The 19,577-nt window shown below is 39.7% G+C and overlaps 2 protein-coding genes across 2 annotated transcripts in view; both read left to right on the top strand.

The window, feature by feature from the left end:
* Window positions 1-4,027: 4,027 nt before the first annotated feature.
* Window positions 4,028-19,577, top strand: part of LOC120445824 (zinc finger protein 407) — a 40,382-nt gene continuing 24,832 nt past the window's right edge. Inside the window, exon 1 of the mRNA XM_039626441.2 lies at window positions 4,028-4,257. The gene's annotated coding sequence lies outside the window, so the exon portion shown is untranslated. The remainder of the gene's footprint in view (window positions 4,258-19,577) is intronic.
* On the top strand, window positions 16,852-18,901 carry LOC120445825. Its single transcript, XM_039626443.1, has one exon. It carries the CDS (start codon window positions 16,976-16,978, stop codon window positions 18,869-18,871), a length of 1,896 nt encoding a protein of 631 aa, XP_039482377.1. The 5' UTR covers window positions 16,852-16,975; the 3' UTR covers window positions 18,872-18,901.

A 19,577-nucleotide genomic window follows, 5' to 3' on the forward strand; every position in this document is an offset into this window, starting at 1 on the left:
CAAAAATGAAAAAATATCAAAACATTTTTCAAAAGTGTGGGCGTGGCAGCTTTGGGCGGTTTGTGGGCGTTAGAGTGGGCGTGGCAACATGAATCGACAAACTTGCGCTGCTTCTATGTCTCTGGAGTCTGTATGCTTAATTAAGCTTTTGTAGTTCCTGAGATCTCGACGTTCATACGGACGGACAGACGGACGGACAGACGGACATGGCCAAATCGACTCGGCTATTGATCCTGATCAAGAATATATATACTTTATATGGTCGGAAGCGCTTCCTTCTGCCTGTTACATACTTTTCAACAAATCTAGTATACCCTTTTACTCTACGAGTAACGGGTATAAAAATGTTTCAAAAGTGTGAGCCTGACACTTTTAGGCGGCTTGTGGGCGTTGCAACTTGCGCTGCGTCTAAGTCTCTGGAGTGTGCATGCCTAATCTCAACTTTCTAGCTTCCTGAGATTTTCCGTTTATTCAAACGGGCAGACGGACAGACAGGCAGACAGATAGACAGACAGACGGACAGGCTGACATGGCCAGATCGACTCGGCTATAGATCCTGATCAAGAATATACATACATACATATATACTTTATTTGGTTGGAAACGCTTCCTACTGCCTGTTTCTTTCTTTTCAATGAATTCAGTATACAAATTCAGTATTACTCTTCGAGTACTGGGTATAATAACGAAAACTTACTGAGCGCAGTAAAAGTTAATAATTGGTTTTTGTGTAATACAAAATAAAATAATTAATTACGTATTATGCTATGAAAACGGTGATCAAACATAAATTAATAAATGGCCTAAACGTTATGATTAATGGAACTACACGAAAATAATCTTGTGCATGGATTAAAATTTAAGACAAATTAAAAATAAATAGACTGTATAGTGTGTTTAAAAAGTAAAAGCTGACGTTACCATTTACGCATTCCGAAAATAAAGTCAACGAGCTTTTGGAAATCGTCCATAGTGACGTATCAATGTCCCTTCGATCGTTGGCTCAAAATATTTGATAGACGACTGACTTATCGCGTTTTGTTTATGTTTATTTCACCAAACGTAAATCGAAAGTCATAAACATTTTAAATAGTTCAAGAAAATGTCACAGTGCCAAACAGGAAAAATAATTAAAATATTACAAAGGGATAACGGAACTGAATATGTTAACTAACTGTTCCACATACGCCACAACAGAATGGAAAGGCAGAGAAGATGAACCACACTTTAATTAAAATAGATCGCATTATAGTAAATGCAGCATTGGATGAAAAGTTTTGGGCAGAAGTCGTGCATACTGCTGTTTACCTACGGAACAGATCACCAACTAAGGCATTGGTAAATATGAAATAAATATGAAGCATGGGTTGGAAGAAAACCTACAGTAATTGCACGCAATTGCACTAAATAAAACCGAAAATAGGAAATTCCACTCAAGGGGAAGAGAACTGATGATGGTTGGATACTCTGGCATATCCAAAGCGTATCGCCTGTACGATAAAGGCAGACCCGTTCGTCTTATTGAGCATATGGAAGAAGCTTCACATGAAATTGAATTTGTTTCAAAGCAGATTTCTAATTTTAGATAAAGGTGAAATTCAAGACGACAGCAGCAAACAAGAGGGAACGCTATAGTCGAGTTTCCCGACTATCTGATACCCGTTACTCATCTAGTGGAAGAGCGAAGAAGAGTCTTTAACACTGACAGTTTTTTGGCGGTCTGTGGGTTAGAGTGGGCGTGGCAAAAAGTTTTTTGGCAAATCGATAGAAATTTACAAAACTAATACAAAAATGAAAAAATATCTAAACATTTTTCAAAAGTGTGGGCGTGGCAGCTTCGGGCGGTTTGTGGGCGTAGGGTAGGCTTGGCAAAAAGTTTTTTGGCAAATCGATAGAAATTTACAAGACTTATACAAAAATGAAAAAATATCAAAACATTTTTCAAAAGTGTGGGCGTGGCAGTTTTGTGCGGTTTGTGGTCGTTAGAGTGGGCGTGGCAACATGAATCGACAAACTTGCGCTGCGTCTATTACTCTGTAGTCTGTAATCTCAACTTTCTAGCTTTGGTAGTTCCTGAGATCTCAGCGTTCATACGGACGGACCGACAGACAGACGGACGGACAGACGGACATGGCCAGATCGACTCGACTATTGATCCTGATCAAGAATATATATACTTTATATGGTCAAAAACGCTTCCTTCTGCCTGTTACATACTTTTCAACGAATCTAGTATTCCCCTTTAATCTACGGGTAACGGGTATAAAAAGAAGAAGACGTCAAAGATGACAACGATACCGCAGCACGTACTGAGCAGCGTGACAGAGGAAGACCAAGATTGCTCCAGCCTGGACCCAAAGGGTACAATTCAGTAAATATGTTAACAAATTAACAACGAATACCTCAAACTGTTAAAAGAGCTTTGGCCAGCGACAACACTGATGAGTGGCGGGCGGCAATGCAAGAAGAGTCCAACGCGCTTATAAAGAATGAGACTTGGGAGATAGCAGACTTACCCCTAGGCCAAAATTAAATAAAAAGAGACTCAACTGGCGAAATCGAGCGTTACTGGTGGCAAAAGGTTGCGGGAATACCTACGGTGTAAGCTACGAGGAGACATTTTTACTAGTGCTCAGATATGCCATAATTCAAATGTTCTTAGCAAAGCGGCTGAGCTGGACTTGTATGTGCACAAACTAGATGTGTCAACAGCATACCTACTACATATGTATATGCAAACTCTACTAAAGTTATCTATATGAAGCGGCCAGAAAAATGATCGGGTTTTGAAGCTCAATAAAATTCCTGTATGGACTCAATCAGTCTGGTCGAATATGCAACTTGAAGCTAGACGAAATGCGTGCACAAGCGAACCGTGCTTTTATACACGGAATAAGGGCGCAATCAGCCTCATAATAGCCGTTTACTTTGACGACCTTGGTAAGTTAAAGGAGATAAAACAAAGGGGCCAATACCAGCAGTAACATATTTTGCAACTCTTGGAGCAGCACGGCATGCCCAATTGTCGTACCCCTTCAGTACCATGGGATGCAGCTTTCCACCCATATGCGAAAGTCAATCCCCTTAGCTGGTGGACCAGATGGAGTACCAATCAATTACTCGGTCACTCATTTATAAAGCCATCTGAACGCGACCTGATAAAGTGCATTCGCTGTGTAAGCTATCCCAACGAAACACCAACTGTAAAGCAGATACTACGATTCTTAAAAACTACCCTGGATTTGAAGCTGAAATATCAGAACACTGGACAAATGGTGGCTGGTTATTGGGGTGGAAACTCTATAGATCGCAAATAGTATAGTGGTCATATCTTCATCTTAGGAGGCAGCACTTTTACATGGGAAAGCAAGAAGCAGACGTCAGTTGCATTGAGCAACACAGAGGCTGAATATATGGCACTTTCCAAGGCAGCCACAGAAGCAGTATAAAAACAGTATAAAACATTTCCTTCTTCTATTTTAATATCTAAATGGAAATGAAAATGGCGCACTTTGATCTACATATTTAATCTCAATAGTTTTCTATTGATAGCTTTTAATCTGAGAGACACATTGCGTAGAAAGCGACGGACGGAAAAACAAACGGACATGGCTATATTGACTTGGCTGTTGATACTTCTCTAAAATATATAGTATATATTGTAAGTGTGGTCGTGATATTTTATCAATTGGTCTTGTCGTGTAGTCTTCGTTTACCTTGGTTCGTTCACCTAAAATTTACTTTAAAAAAAAAACATTTTTTTTCGGTGGAAACTGAAATTTTGTATGCAAAATTAAAACTTCAAAGAATTATAAAAAATAAACTACTTAAGGCCCGCAAAATAAATATGTCGGCTAAATTCGCCTCTAATATACCTTTACCGTTTAGTCTTATACATTCATTAACGAAAAAGATCATTAAGTTGAATAAAAAACTTGTAAGCAAATAAAACCAAACAGTGTTTTAACTCAAACAAACTCTGGTCTGGTACGAACTGAAAAACCACTCAACTATTTGAACGTAACTCTCTCAATTGTACAAACGAGTTCGAATTTCGAATTTTCTGTGGGAGAAGCATCGCGTCGTGTGCGTCGTACGCTTGCTGGTGAAAAGTGCGCTGTGAATTACGTTTTTTTATTTGTTTGCACTGTTTGTTCTAACAAATTGAAATTAAAATACCACAGTGTATAAGATCTACCTTACCGAGAAAAGACTATTTGGTTTAAGCCAACCTTGCAATTTTAATCCGATCCCCAGGTTAGAAATACATATATGTATAGCCCGAAATTACAAAATTACAAAAGAAATTGTATTTGTGTTTTGATTTAAACTAACGGACTTATTGAATTATTGTTTTGTAAATTGATTTCGTACCAATTAGCCATTAAATTTTAGTTAATTCAAAGTTTGCTTGCATATCGAACAAAATCAGCTGATTTGGTTGTTTTTAAGGTCAGTGGCGTACAACGGAAAAGGGGTTTCAAGACATTTTCGTTTTGCCATACAATTTGAAGGGTCCCTAAGCAGTTTATATTAAAGGTATAAAAACTCATAAATTAATATGCTGTTGTTTATTATCAGCAAAACTTCATATTATATGTATGTATGTAATAATTTTCTGATATCGAAACCCCCATCCGAACGCCTCTGTCCACAGTCTATTTTCGAAAATTCGACAAGCGAAAGAGCAAGAGCAGTTATTGTTTCATGAGTACGAGAGCGTAGACCGGTTTTCGCTCTCGCTCGTTTGAGTGATTCCGAAAGATGAATGAGTGAGACACGACAGAATGGCTATGATGTTATACCTTCCAAAATTGATTCTTATGTATTTCTGAAAAGATTTTTAAAAATTAAATTGAAATAAATCTTTTAGGCTAAATTGACTCTGCACCAAGTAATATCAAAGGCAAAAAGTTTACCCTTTATTTAAGATTTTCATCTCCCTAAAATAAAATTTAATAATAAATAAACATTTAATAAATGTTTAGGCTGAAAAACGTTCCCCCTACCAGTTACATACTTTTCAACACGTCTAGTATACTCTTTACCCCAAGTAGTAATGGGTATATGTATTAACCAAAGGAAAATAATATCAGATGGAAAATAAAATGGCCCTAAAAATATTTAAATTCCCCATCTGATGAGTTCTAAAAAATTACTTTAAAATAATTTTAATACTTTTCGATTTCTATTTTAAATCATTTCCCATTTTAAGGCGGTCTCTGTGAACTGTCATGTGCAGTGACACTGCTGAAAGTTTTATTTATGCCAATGAATTCTAAATTGTAAAATTTTTCACTGAGTTATTTTTGGGAGGAGCAGAAGTTGTATCGAACTCCGGCGGAAGGCCGGTTTCCGACCTAAAGTGAATGCAACAGAGAACCAATGGCTATTCCCTGTCTTACTTACTCCCTGAGCTCCACTGGAATGTCAATCAATTCTCTGTCAGATTGGTCACGCTGACTGGTCATCGTTCCTCACAGACACGAGGCGTATTCTGGAAGCATCTAAAAGATACATGAGAACTCATGGAACAGCAATGGCTGGTGTTTGTTTATTTAAAATGGTGGACCTTGACTTAAATAGATTGGATCAGATGGCATGACTCGGAGGAGAACATTAACCGCGATCCATATGGCTAATTCTAGCTCGACAAACGTGTCATTTACTGGAAGGTTGTTTTTGTTTTCTGCACCTCTTACCAAAAATTCCCTGTTTCGATTCAATTTGTTTTGTTGCACTTTATAGAGAAAAAATTTGATTTTAACCCAAAAACATATATTTTTTTAGAGGACTTCAGAAATGGATTTAGCGAAAGGCTTTTACGCATCCTAGTAATATTTCACTTGTCGAGTTAGCTCCCTTAGTGAAAAAGAATAAACAATTTACTTTTTTTTAAAGCTTGCTTTATTAAGCAGAGGAATTTTTGTTATCACAAAAGGTTATCTTCTATGTACTTCTTTTTTTTCAAAATGTATCGTATGCCCAATTCATTGGCAATATCAAGGGCGAAAAGCAGACAACGAAACGGAAGCGAATTACAAACAAAAACAAGAGACAACGCTATAGTCGAGTTCCCCGACTATCTGATACCCGTTACTCAGCTAGTGGAAGGGAGAAGAAGAGTCTAAAACACAGTTTTTGGCGGTTTGTAGGCGTTATAGTGGGCGTGGCAGAAAGTTTTTTGGCAAATCGATAGAAACTTACAAGACCAATAAAAAAATGAAATAATATCAAAACATTTTTCAAAAGTGTGGGCGTGGAAGTTTTGGACGGTTTGTGGGCGTTAGAGTGGGCGTGGCAACATGAATCGACAAACTTGCGCTGCGTCTATGTCTCTGGAGTCTGAATGCTTAATCTCAACTTTCTAGCTTTTGTAGTTCCTGAGATCACAGCGTTCATTCGCACGGACAGTCAGACGGACAGACGGACATGGTCATATCGACTCGGCTATTGATCCTGATCAAGAATATATATACTTTAAATGGTCGGAAACGCTTCCTTCTGCCTGTTACATACTTTTCAACGAATCTAGTATACCTTTTTACTCTACGAGTAACGGGTATAATAATTTTGTATAGCTGGAGAGCTACGATTAAGAAAAATCATGCAAATTCCTACAAAATGGGTGATGTTTTTATACGGGTGGATAAGGGCGCCCGGCGGTAGACAATTAAAAATATATTTCAAGCGCCTGGGGTCTTGGGTTTATACTTACTGAGTGACTGGCATGTCTGTTGCCCCCTAGCCAAAGTAACTGCCCCTTGAAAAAAGGGGGCTGTTAAAAAAAGACAAGAGGAATTTTATGCATAATTCTCTCGCTTTTGTTTTTCCCTTCTAGCCCCCCCTCTCTTCCAACACCACCACAACCCAACTTCCCCAAACCGTAACAAAATCAGTTTGAGTTGTGTGATTGTGTACGTGGTCATAACGGTTAAGGTGGCCATGACTGAGTGCAGTCCACCCCAATGGCCACCCCCTGTCAGAATTGATTGATTGAATTGCCACTTTATAAAATTTGTGAGCCTTCCGAGATGTGCGTGGAAATTCGTGTTCTCGTCTTCGCCTTCCTCTGGGGGTGGCTCCGTCCGGAGGGCGTCTGGGTGGATTTTCTTTGGTTGTGTGGCTCACCGAGGGTTGTTCCTGCTGATTTGTGTTTGTGTGCGCGCTGGCTAACAATTTGCAGCATAAAATACATAAAATTATGTGCAGCGCTGAGGCGGCCATTAAACTTGATAGATTTATGACAGACAGTAGCAAAGGAGCTGCACAAAAACAAAGCGGGAGTGTCTGTATGGGGTCTTTCACGTCAACCCCCGTAAAGAAATAAAGATTAAAATTGCAAAACTGTCCCAATGAGATTTGCGCCCCACCGGAGGGGATATTCTGTAAAATTTCAGCGATTAATATAATTTGCGACTTTATACATTTTAATACTCTGATTTTTTACGATTAGCTTTAAGATTATAAATATATGATGCAACAAGAACGCGTGCTGATACTAGTTATTCTACACCAATTCTAACGCTGTGTTGTGATCTAATTTTCTTCCGGACAATTGTTGCCCCAATACTTATCCAAGAAAAAGATACAAGACAAAAGATAACTCTATATTCGAGTTCCTTAACTATCAGCTAGGGAGTCCGACGGAGAAATTTAAAAATTGGCTAACCAAAAAAAAGAAAAACAAGTACAAAATAAAAATGGCATAGTTAGAAATTGACAACACATGAAAATCATGGCAAAATATAAAAAGATTTCTTCAATTTGATTGGGCGTGCCAGCCTTCTGAATTGACCTTCGCGGCGTGGACGTTAATACAATCTGCATGCTTAATCTTAACTTTTATCTTTAATAGTTCCCGAAATCTCGACGTTTATATAGAAGGGTTGGCTCGGCTATAGATCTTGATCAATAATACATACTTTATAAGAAACTCTTCCGATGACTTCATACATACCGTTTCAAGGAATTTCTACGAGTAACCGGTATAAAAATCAATAAGCTCGAATTTCCTTGGGCCACTTCTGGAATAACCGTAATGAAAAAGGATCCAATTTAAATGCAAAATAATGGAATGAAAGGCTTATTAGAACAGATGGGCGCAATTAAGAACTGGCCCAAATAAATGAAGTAAATCAGCCACCTATTCCTTTTTTTTCCTTTCTAGAGCTGGAAATTACAAATTGATTGAATGGTAGATTCGGTGGAAAAGTTGGTTTCTGCCTTTTGTGTTTAAGGTCTATGAGACTTTTGGAGTGCGTTTGTGCGAAACTGGCATAAATTTCCATTATTTATGGGAGCTGCTGCTGTTTGTGATATTTTATTTCGCGCAAGGCAAGCGAAGGATAATTTGCGCCCAAAACAACAGCACAAAAAATTCCGAAACTTAACAAAGAAAAAGCGTCCAGAATGTTTGGAATTAATTGCCCAATCTCCTCCAATAACAAACAGAAAAAGAAGCTAAGAGAAAGGGAGAAAAAATGGTTTTAATTAATAAAATTGAATGTGTGCGAAAATTGAAAGGATTTTTCGGCCCCTTGATGTTGTTCTCCGGCATTCATCTTCGACGCTCATTCGCAGGCTTTCCTCAATGGTCTCATTTTGAATGCAAATGATTTATGCCAGAAAGTGTCCTGGCCGAAGAGTCGGGGCCACAAACTGGATTAGAGAATGCCAGCGGAGGTTCGTTTCGTTTCACACCCTCTAAACTTTTTCACCCATTGCAAAAGAGCGGACACAGCCGGCAAAGTTTTGCCCCAAACTTTGGAGGTCGCCTACGATTCCTCAATTACCCGAGGGGTATGTGCCGTTGGAGCCGAGTGGGAGAGGGGAGTTCTTAAATATTTACTCAACATCCTATTATCCCCATGCGGGCTGGGCTGGGATTAGGACCGGCAGCGGACCACGACCCGAGTTTGTATCAACATTTAAAACGATAAACTTACCACATACACAGACACCCGACAGAGAAAAATGCAAAAAGGACGAAGGACACGTCTTGTCTGTCACACCAAAATGTCACCGCGGGGTGAATTACTGGCAAACCAAGGGAGAAAAATGCTGAACAAACAAAAATTCTTAGATAGCTGGAAAATTCAGTTGAACTAGTGAATGCTCTTAGGTTTTCCATAAATTTTTATGTATGTAATATGTATGAGAAATATAAAAATACTAGTTGTTATAGCAGTGCCCTATACATTTGAGTAGTCAAAATATCATCATATGACCCCTGCGAACTCTATTTGACTTTATTTTCAGTGCATTCAAGTTTTTATTTGCCGGAAGGATTCCCCTAAAACAAAGTCATTGCACTACGTCTATGTGTGAGCAAGACGACATCATAGTGAGGCACGCGCCTCACACATACAAGCGCAATACAAACAACAATGTGATAGACACAACCAGCCAGAAAAAGACAGACGTAGCGGGTGAAAGGGAGAGGACGACAGGGGGAAATGGGCCAAGCGTGTGAGTGATTTATGGCGCTGCAAGTGACGAGGACGAACCAGAATTCTTCAGGATAATGCCGACATAACGAGATTGTTTTATGTACACATTTTCTCCTTGTTTGCGCCGTTGGTTCGTTGCCGTTGCTGGCTTTCGGATCCGGATGTTCTGGAAGGAGGAGTTTTTGTAGGTGGAGTGGTTTAACGTTGTGTGTACACATAATGACGCTTTTCGCTGAATATTCACGCTCTGTTGTTGGCGTTGCGCACTGCAAATAGGAACGAGATATATGTATGTACATAGATACACGCATATGTATGAGTGTATCCAGCCTGTGGCGATGTGTGTATCAGATTATTTACCCTGACTGCATCTGTGGGCGTACTTTTGCCCAAAGGACCTTCAATCAAATCAGTAATTCTTACTCAGTACGTTAATGAGCTTCTCATTAATTTGTCACCCACAAAGGCTCACCTGATTTTTTGTTTATATGTATCTCCAAACCCGCAAACGAATTGTGCAACTGTTGTTTAAGCTGGGCGTAGCTTTGCGCTATTGAATTCTTTGAAATGGGAGTAATTTGATAGATAGACTAGTTTGGCGGATAAACTTATTTATCGCATTAAAAAAGTTAAAAACTAGTGACGACACCACATTTAAAATACAAAAGTAATTATATAACTAGTCGAACTTGCACCTCTTCTGCTTCGTGGACCGGCTTCTTTTGTAGGACGAATATGATTTTAATATACCCGTAGTGTAAAAGGGTATACTAGTTATACCCGTTACTCGTAGAGTAAAAAGGTATACTAGATTCGTTGAAAAGTATGTAACAGGCAGAAGGAAGCGTTTCCGACCATATAAAGTATATATATTCTTGATCAGGATCAATAGCCGAGTCGATCTGGCCATGTCCGTCTGTCCGTCCGTATGAACGTCGAGATCTCAGGAACTACAAAAGCTAGAAAGTTGAGATTAAACATACAGACTCCAGAGAGATAGAAGCAGCGCAAGTTTGTCGATTCAGGTTGCCACGCCCACTCTAACGCCCACAAACCGCCAAAAACTGTCAGTGTTGAAGACTCTCCTTTGCACTTGCACTAGCTGAGTAACGGGTATCAGATAGTCGGGGAACTCGACTATAGCGTTCTCTCTTGTTTCGTTTAAAATTATGTAACATGCAGAAGGAAGCAAATCCGACCATATAAAGTATATATATTTTTGATCAGGATCAATAGCCGAGTCGATCTAGAGCTAAAAAGATTGAGCATGCAGACTTCTGTGACATATACGCAGCGCAAGTTTGTTGACCCATGATGCCACGACCATTCTAACGCCCACAAAGCGTCCACCTGGCCAGATCGACTCGGCTATTGATACTGGTCTTGAACTTTTATATTCCCTTTACGAATCTGGTATACCCTTTTACTCTACGGGTAAGAGGTATTAAAAATAAAAAACGTTTCAAGCGTGTGGGCTTCGCAGCTTTGGAGGCTTGTGGGCGTGGCACAAAGATGTCTTGTAAATTTCTATCGATTTGCAAAAAAACTTTTTGCCACGCCCACCCTAACGCCCACAAATTGCCAAAAACTGTCAGTGTTTAAGACTCTCCTTCGCACTTCCACCAGCTGAGTAACGGGTATCAGATAGTCGGGGAACTCGACTATAGCGTTCTCTCTTGTTTTTTTTGTAATGCCTTCTTGCACTTCCACTTGTGCACTCTCAATCATGTGATTGGTGAAACGCAGTGTATTTGAACTACTATTATGTACATAAAAAACAAGAGAGAACGCTATAGTCGAGTTCCCCGACTATCTGATACCCGTTACTCAGCTAGTGGAAGGGAGAAGGAGAGTCTGAAACACAATTTTTGGCGGTTTGTTATAGTGGGCGTGGCAGAAAGATTTTTGGCAAAAAAATGAAAAAATATCAAAACATTTTTCAAAAGTGTGGGCGTAGCAGCTTTGGGCGGCTTGAGGGCGTTAGAGTGGGCGTGGAAAAAAAGTTTTTTGGTAAATCGATAAAAAATTACAAGACTAATACAAAAATGAAAAAATTTCAAAACATTTTTCAAAAGTGTGGGCGTGGCAGTTTTGGGCGGTTTGTGGGCGTTAGAGTGGGCGTGGCAACCTGAATCGACAAACTTGCGCTGCTTCTATGTCTCTGGAGTCTGTATGCTTAATCTCAACTTTCTAGCTTTTGTAGTTCCTGAGATCTCGACGTTCATACGGACGGACAGACGGACGGACAGACGGACGGACAGACGGACATGGCCAGATCGACTCGGCTATTGATCCTGATCAAAAATATATATACTTTATATGGTCGGAAACACTTCGTTCTGCCTGTTACATACTTTTCAACGAATCTAGTATACCCTTTTACTCTACGAGTAACGGGTATAACAATGGGAATGAATTATCTCTTCAACAACTTCTGATATTAAACAAAAAAAACTGCTTAACGAGGTAAAAGCAAGGGTCGATCGCGCCTTTAACATACAAACGTTCTTATAGTTATAACCTTTTGTTAAGAAATATTATTTTGCACTTAATTCAAAAATACAATAAATATATTAAACTTACTCAATCTCCATGCTATAATAAAAAATTGACAAGGATAAGAAAATATCGCACAGAAGTGGATACCAAAACAACCGAGTCGTTCTATTTTGCCTCTTATTTCTAATGAATTTTATTAAAAATTTTGGAAAAGAAGGGTAATCGACCACTCTTTTATTTATCTTTTTTGTGAAATATAATTTTGCATTCACCAAATTCGATTAAAACCGGAAATTTAACGGAAAGCACAAAAGCGTCCGTCCTAATCAGAAGACCTATGAATGTATATGTGTACGTAATAACAAAGCATAGATACATGTGACTCATTCCGTTGTAATTGGGACTGCGCCAGTGTCCTTCTTGTCCTTCTATTTTTCATAATTCCTAATTTCCGTCTAAAAATAATTCTAATTTTAAACGTTAAGTAGAAATTATTTTCAAAACTTTTCGCTCTAACTGCTTGTTGTTGTAAATTTACAACTAAGCTGAGCAGGCGGGCCGTCGGAAAACCAAAGCAGAAAAGGAATCCCCTGCCGACCATCAGCTACCACCCCAGCCCAACACCCCTAAACGCCCTTCGACCACGTCGATACAAACAAATTCTCATTAATGGCCAGGGAAGCCTGCTGTAGATGGAAACTGAACTGAGGTCTGAGCTAACGCAAAATTATTACACTGAAGCTCTTTAAATATTTTAAATATCGAATAAAATTATTTAAAAATTATTTAAGTTGCAATATAATTGAAATTCAACTTTACGAAATTCATATAACTTCCTGGGAAGCCATGGCACCAATTTATATATATATTGCTGCCGCTCAAACTGATTTCTCTCAGTCTGCCCTCAGCGAAATTTTCGGTATGTAAATAAGTCGGGCTTGTGTTAGCAATAGAGAGTGGGGGTTGGTGGTGAAGAAAATATGATTTTGACAGAAAACAACAAAACAAAATCCATAATTCAGGATAAAACATAATTCCACTCAGAAAGAGAAGGGGAAAGGAGAGCTTGAGCGTGAGTGGGATGGTCATAGCCTACGCAGATGCAGAAGAAAAGGGAAAAGTCTGCATGAAAAGCGTCGAAAAAACATTTTGAATTACGGTAAAATGGCGGGAAAAGGCAAATGAGCATCAGCAGAAGAGGGTAGCGTGGTCGGGAGGCAAGGGCGGAGCAGTAACAGTTATTTATTTAATCCCTTTACGCGTTTTTATAACATTTCGAAAATATTTTAAATGCTTTGGCGACGTGGTCGGGGTTTTCCATTTTTATTGCAAGCTCTTCTCTCCAGGAAGCGATGTCTGCCTGCCATCGGTTGATTCATGTCGGTTCCTCAGTGTTTGTATCATTAAATTTTTATGCAAGAAAGCAAGACACTTTATAAGGAGCAGCAGAAAACAACATTTATGATAAGAACGACAAAAGAATTAGAGCTTAGTTTCAACACTTTGTCATATCGATAAAAGCTGGCACGAACAATAATACAATGTTAAAAAATCTATATACAATTTTATAACTGTGGCAAGTCCAGTATTCTCTATTTATGTATGAATTTTGGGTGACATCATACGCTATGGTCAAGTTCCTGGACTATCGGATACCCGTTACTAGCTAGTAGGGAGGCGAAAATATATTTTAACACTTTGGCACACCGATGGATAAGGCAAAAAATAAAACTGTGGCTTGGGCGGTTTATGGGAGAAAGAGTGGTCGTGGCCAAAATGTTTACCAATCGAAAATTTGTATAGAGTCGGAAAATCTTCTTTCTACCCTTTTACATACTTTTCAACACGCGTTCAACCATCCTTTTAATCTAGGAGTATCGGATATAAAAATGAAGTTGAGCCTGCTTCAGTTTTTAATTTTTATCAAATTTCATAGCAATCCTTTTGGTTTTCGCGATACCTTTTGATTGGTGTAATTGGTATTGTGATCCTGATGCACTTCGTCACTATGTAGCTGCCGTCCATAGTGTTTTCCTTTTATACCCGTTACTCGTAGAGTAAAATGGTATACTAGATTCGTTAAAAAGTATGTAGGCAGAAGAAAACGTTTCCGACCATATAAAGCATATACATACATACATATGTATGTTCGTGATCAGGATCAGTAGCCGAGTCGGACTGGCCATGTCCGTATGAACGCCTCGATCTCAGGAACTATAAAAGCTAGAATGTTGGGACTGAGCATGCAGCTTCCAGAGTCATAGCCGCAGCGCAAGTTTATTTTCAAATTTTACAACGTTATTTTCAACCAGGTCCTGGCACCGTTTTAGGGATATTTTGCTCCAGGACTCCTTAATTATACCCAAAAGTTATTCGTTGTTAGTTGGCTCCAACTGCTTTTCTCATATCAGACCAAGAATTTTTGATGGGATTACGGCCTGGGGACTGTGCAGGCCAATCCAAAACAGGATTTTGGAACGTATCCTTGGCTTTCCTGCTGGTGTAAGGTCATAGTCTTGTTAATAGTATTCGGCAAAGGGTAGCATCATCGTCACCAAAATATCCACAAACACATGTTGATCCATGATGGTTTTTATCGATGGTATATTATGGTATTGCCCCAACTACATAGTACGAGAAACAAGCCCATACCATTATATAGGGTCCTTCGTATTTAATTGCTTCTACTTTGTAATTTTGCTTGTATTCGGTGTTCCTAGGGAGCATTACATACGATCAAGATCCATTGCCCCCAAAAAAAATCACCTTGCTCTCATCTGACCATAAAAAGTTCCTCTATTTTTCGCATGGCCAATTTAAATGTTCCTTGACGAACCTAATGCGCTTGGGTATGTGTCTCCCATTTAAAAGAGGGACTTTCCTTTGACTACAGCCTTTTAAACCATGTTCCCTTAGACATGTGTGAACTGTTTGCACTGTTGCGGATATGTTGGGATCCTTTTTCAGTTCGGTAGCAGCTTTAAATGGATCCTTCTTGCTCTCGGGCACTAGTCTTTTGAAGAAATGGGTGCCCAACGATTGATTTCTCCCACGTTTTTCGGGATTCTCGTTGTAGGTGATTGCATTTCCTATCATTTTGTTTCAGCATTAAAAGATTTGACCAATATTTCTGTGTTATTTTCCATCAGAAATTGGGTTTTTGATCATGTCACGTTTATCTGAAGACATTTTTGGGTTTAGGATTCAACAGTATTCAACTATAGCCTAATGAAACCTATTATGGGATCTCCGAGATGAAATGGGCAAAAGTTGGAGGAAAATGAAAATGACAGCACGAAAAATAATTCTAATCTGCTCATGAATATTCCGTTTACATTTTCATTTTCCAAAAAGGACCGACCAAAGCGTAAACCATCAACAAAAAAGACAACCCCAGGAGCGAAGTTGGAAAGGCGGTGCTAATGCGAAAGCCAAAGAAATACGACGACGTCACTGATGGAAAAGCGGGCTCGGGTTGTGGGGTCGGAAAAACACAAGCAGGGTGAAGCAGTCGGCTAAGTGTACAATGGAAAAAAGCACATACATATATATCCCGGCAATCGTTTGATATTTTATTTTATTGGAGCTGGGCCGACTACACTGCGTAATAAATCCTATTAAATTATACATTGCAGTCGACATAATTACATCTACCAATGAGCTACCTATATGAGCTAAATTGTGAAAAGTATTTAAAATGTTACTTAAAAAAAACCGTGTCAAGGGAATAGCTCTTCATTTGATGTCCTTTTGTTAGTCGTAAGACAAATTGGAAAAAATTAATGGATGAAGAAAAGTAAATATAAAACTTCTTCGAAGAACCACTCTTAGATATGATGTTTTTTTGGTTACTTCTTCACACATTAAAATTGAGTATTCTACCTTACGACATTTTTATGGATTTTGTAAATCTGCAATAAAAAATTGTTCCTTATTCCACAAACTTTCATTGTCCTCCAGAACTTGTTCTTTGCTTTCCATGCAATCCTCTTTCTCCCAGTGCCCATCTCCATGTCTTTTGTATTTTGTATTTCCTCCACCACAACTCCAGAATTTCGCTGATGGGTAGTCGTCGTTGAAGTGCCGCAGTTACCAGCTTCATCGTCATTCTCGCTTTGGTCGCCATCGAAATTATAAACTTGGCTGTTAAAGAAGGTTAAGTGATAAATTAACGCCACTGGCCCGTTCTCCGCCAGCAATATTTTTGCTTATAGCTAAGATTAGAGTGGACTGTAACTTAGAATCCGAATGGGAATGCCTTTTGCACGAGTGGACTTTTAAGTTTATTGTGTTTTTGAAAAAGGAACTAAAATGGAGCTCAGCTTGAATCGAATATTTACGAAAAGAAGCTGTGACATAAATACTAGGGAAGGTATACGATTCTATTAATGGCTGCACTTATTGTCCGAGCGTACTTATTGTACTTATTGACGAAAATTGCCCTAATGCCCTAATACAAAATAATGCAGAGTCCCCTCAAAATGTTATTTTTCCTATAATATGTAAATACAACTAATATAGATTAAAGAATAGATTAAACCAGTTCCCAGACTATAATATACCCGTTACACAGCTGGAATCTATATCTCTGGAGTCTGCATACCTAATATCAACATTCTAGCTTTTATAGTTCCTGAGATTAAGGCGTACGGAATGAACTGACATAGTCAGTTCAACTTGGCTATTGATCCTGATCAGGAATATATATACTTTAAATGGTCGGAAACGCTTCCTTCTGCGTTTTACATACTTTTCAACGAATCTTGTATACCCTTTTACTCTACGAGTAACGGGTATAAAAATAAGTTTCAATTGATATCGCCAAAAGAAAAGTGATGTACTTTAAATATTGATGACGTTTTGCACAGAATAATTTTTGTCACATAGGATTTTTGTTTTTGTTAGCTTCCAAAAATATTCCCTACAATTTCGATTCGAAATGTGCTTTTGTCATTATTTTTCTTTGTTCGTCAATTTATGGTAGTATCCAATAGTTTGATGTCTGGTCGAAAGAAATAAGCAAAATGTGCTCCTGCAGTATACGTTGCTGCTTCTTGTATAGCTTGATTATCTTCTCCTTCGTCTACTACTATAACGATGTGGTGGTCGACTACCTAGTCTTCGAGGAGCAGCATCTTGTGGAGAAATACTCTGTGGACACTAAGAGCTGTCGTATGCTGACTATGGTTCCCAATGAACGCGACGTAATGTTCCTGTGGCGCGGCCTTCGTAGAGACTTGTGCGCCAGCAACCTGGACATGTCATCCTTCAGCAAATGCGAATATAACTACCTGAGAACGGAAGTAAATATAGAGCTTGCTAAAGCAAGATATGGCGTCGAGACTTTGGAGAGTTTCAAGTGCATTTATTATGCCATGGAGCGAAACACAGATTTCGACAATCGCTACTTGTATAGCAGAGAATTCGAGTTGCTCACGGATGGTAATAATACAATCGAACCCCATGTGGATATCATAAGAGCTGAGTGCTTTATCAACGCTAAAAACATCTACAACGGAGTCCATTTTTACATTCATCCAACCGACAAATGGCTGCGCAACACCCAGGGTCTCCCTCCTCTGAAGTTGGCTTCCGACGTCGGCAGTTTGTCTGTGTTGATCGTGGGCCTAGATTCCATTTCCCAAATGCATTTCCACAGAAGCATGACTCGCACAGCCAACTTTCTGCTATCTCTTCCGCACGTGGAATTTCAGGGGTTCAATCGGTTAGGTGATGACAGCTTCGATACTATGATGCCGTTGCTTAGCGGCCTAAGTGGGCAAGAGATGAAGGACATTTCGTCTAACCTCAGCAGCCTGGACAGCTGTCCTTTTATCTGGAAGGTTTTCCAAAGAGCCGGCTATGAAACGGGCCTGGGCGAGGACAACATAGACAAGAGTCTGTTCGTGAAGGGGTTTCGGGAGCCGCCAACAGATTTTTACCTTCGGCCTGCTCTTCTTGAGATGTGGCTGAAAACGAGAACGGACGGATTACTTGGTATCCACTGCAACGAAAAGGACAATTACGCAATGGTGCTTAGGGAGTTCCTATTCAAGATGCTTCCCCATCATAAAGCGCACAGGTTCTTTACATTCCTTTGGTGGACCCAGGGCATCGATCACCTATTTAACTACGGCCGGAAGCTGGATCAACCGTTCCTAAAAATGTTTAAAGCCTTAGCACAGAGTGGTATTCTTAAGAACACAGTGCTCTTGGTGGTTTCCAATCACGGGTTAAATAAGGGCCGGTTTTACAAAACCGTGCAGGGCAAAGTGGAGGAGAGTCAGCCCCTGGCCATGCTTTGCTATCCCAGGTGGCTGGAAGAACGATATCCGCAAGCTCTTGGCAATTTAAAGAGTAACAACCGTCGTTTGGTCACCGCCTTTGATTTACATGCCACTCTTCAGCAATTCCCAAATCTGACGTCGCTGGAGGATGAGAAACTGAAGCAGCGCAGATCTGATTTATGGGCAATGGGCAAAGACATTCCGCGTGGAATAAGCCTTTTCTTGCCTATTCCAGACCATAGAGACTGTTTCTTGGCCGCCATACCCACGGCTAACTGTCTGTGTCAGCAGCTTAGAAATGTCTCGACTTCAGATGGCTATGTTCTGAGGGCTGCACGCCTCATTATTCGAAACCTCAATAAGATGACCCGCACACATACTCCGCCTTGCAAGACTTTATACCTGGTACGGGCTTTGACTGCTGATAATTGGAGACGCATCGCAGATGAGCATCAGTCCGAATTTAGGGTGCGAGTGTTAGCCACTCCTGGCGAGGGTCAGTTTGAAGGAATCGTTAGGTATTCGGGATATACGCTGGCTGTAGACGGCCTTATAACACGCGTTAATGACCACAGAAATGGCTCTCAGTGCATTAGAAACTACTTGATTGACATGTATTGCTTTTGTCCTTGAGCCGCCACATAAAAATTTTATTAGGTCGAATGTTTAAGCTTTATTGTTTCTAGGCGTTAAAGTCTGCGTGGTTAAAGTTCAATATAAATTTGGACTTGCACGTTAAATTCAAAATCATTTGGTCTTGGGGTTTAAAAAATCTCCCTTTCGTCTGCCTCCCATTTGTCTGATCCAACTGCTCCAGCTTGTGCCAATCTTACACGAAAACGCTACAATCACGATTGCTCTCTGCGGCAAAAGGTCGAAGTTTCTAAAACTAAAACTTGAAGAGGATCTGCGAGAAACGGATACACTAATTAGTTATAGTATTAGAACATTTAAACGTATACCTAATTTTTAAATGTCATTCGTTTCTACGTAATTTCGGCTCCAGTAGCTTAACCAAATCTTTACCTGCAGATATGCTGCAGGACACCAAAATGGTGCGCATATCAGTTGCCCTTGTCGATGCCTTGTTGGCAAGTACAAAGTTGATAAGAGCCTGTGCGTTAGGCTGGCAGTTAACTCGATGGTATTGTGAGGGACGGGCATTGCATCTTTCACCCATGAGTTAAATTTATCAGTCTGCAGAATGGGCAGGTTAAGAGGTGCGACATCTGCTGTGAAGTCGCTGAAATAAGTGCCACACCCCGCATACTCAAACAGGTTGCGGTGTTTGCGTTGATGCGTGTCCCGGCGGAATGGTGGGTGGCTGCCAAAGCTGAGG

The sequence above is a fragment of the Drosophila santomea genome, chromosome 2R (genome assembly GCF_016746245.2).
Source record: "Drosophila santomea strain STO CAGO 1482 chromosome 2R, Prin_Dsan_1.1, whole genome shotgun sequence".
In the NCBI taxonomy this organism is placed as follows: domain Eukaryota; kingdom Metazoa; phylum Arthropoda; class Insecta; order Diptera; family Drosophilidae; genus Drosophila; species Drosophila santomea.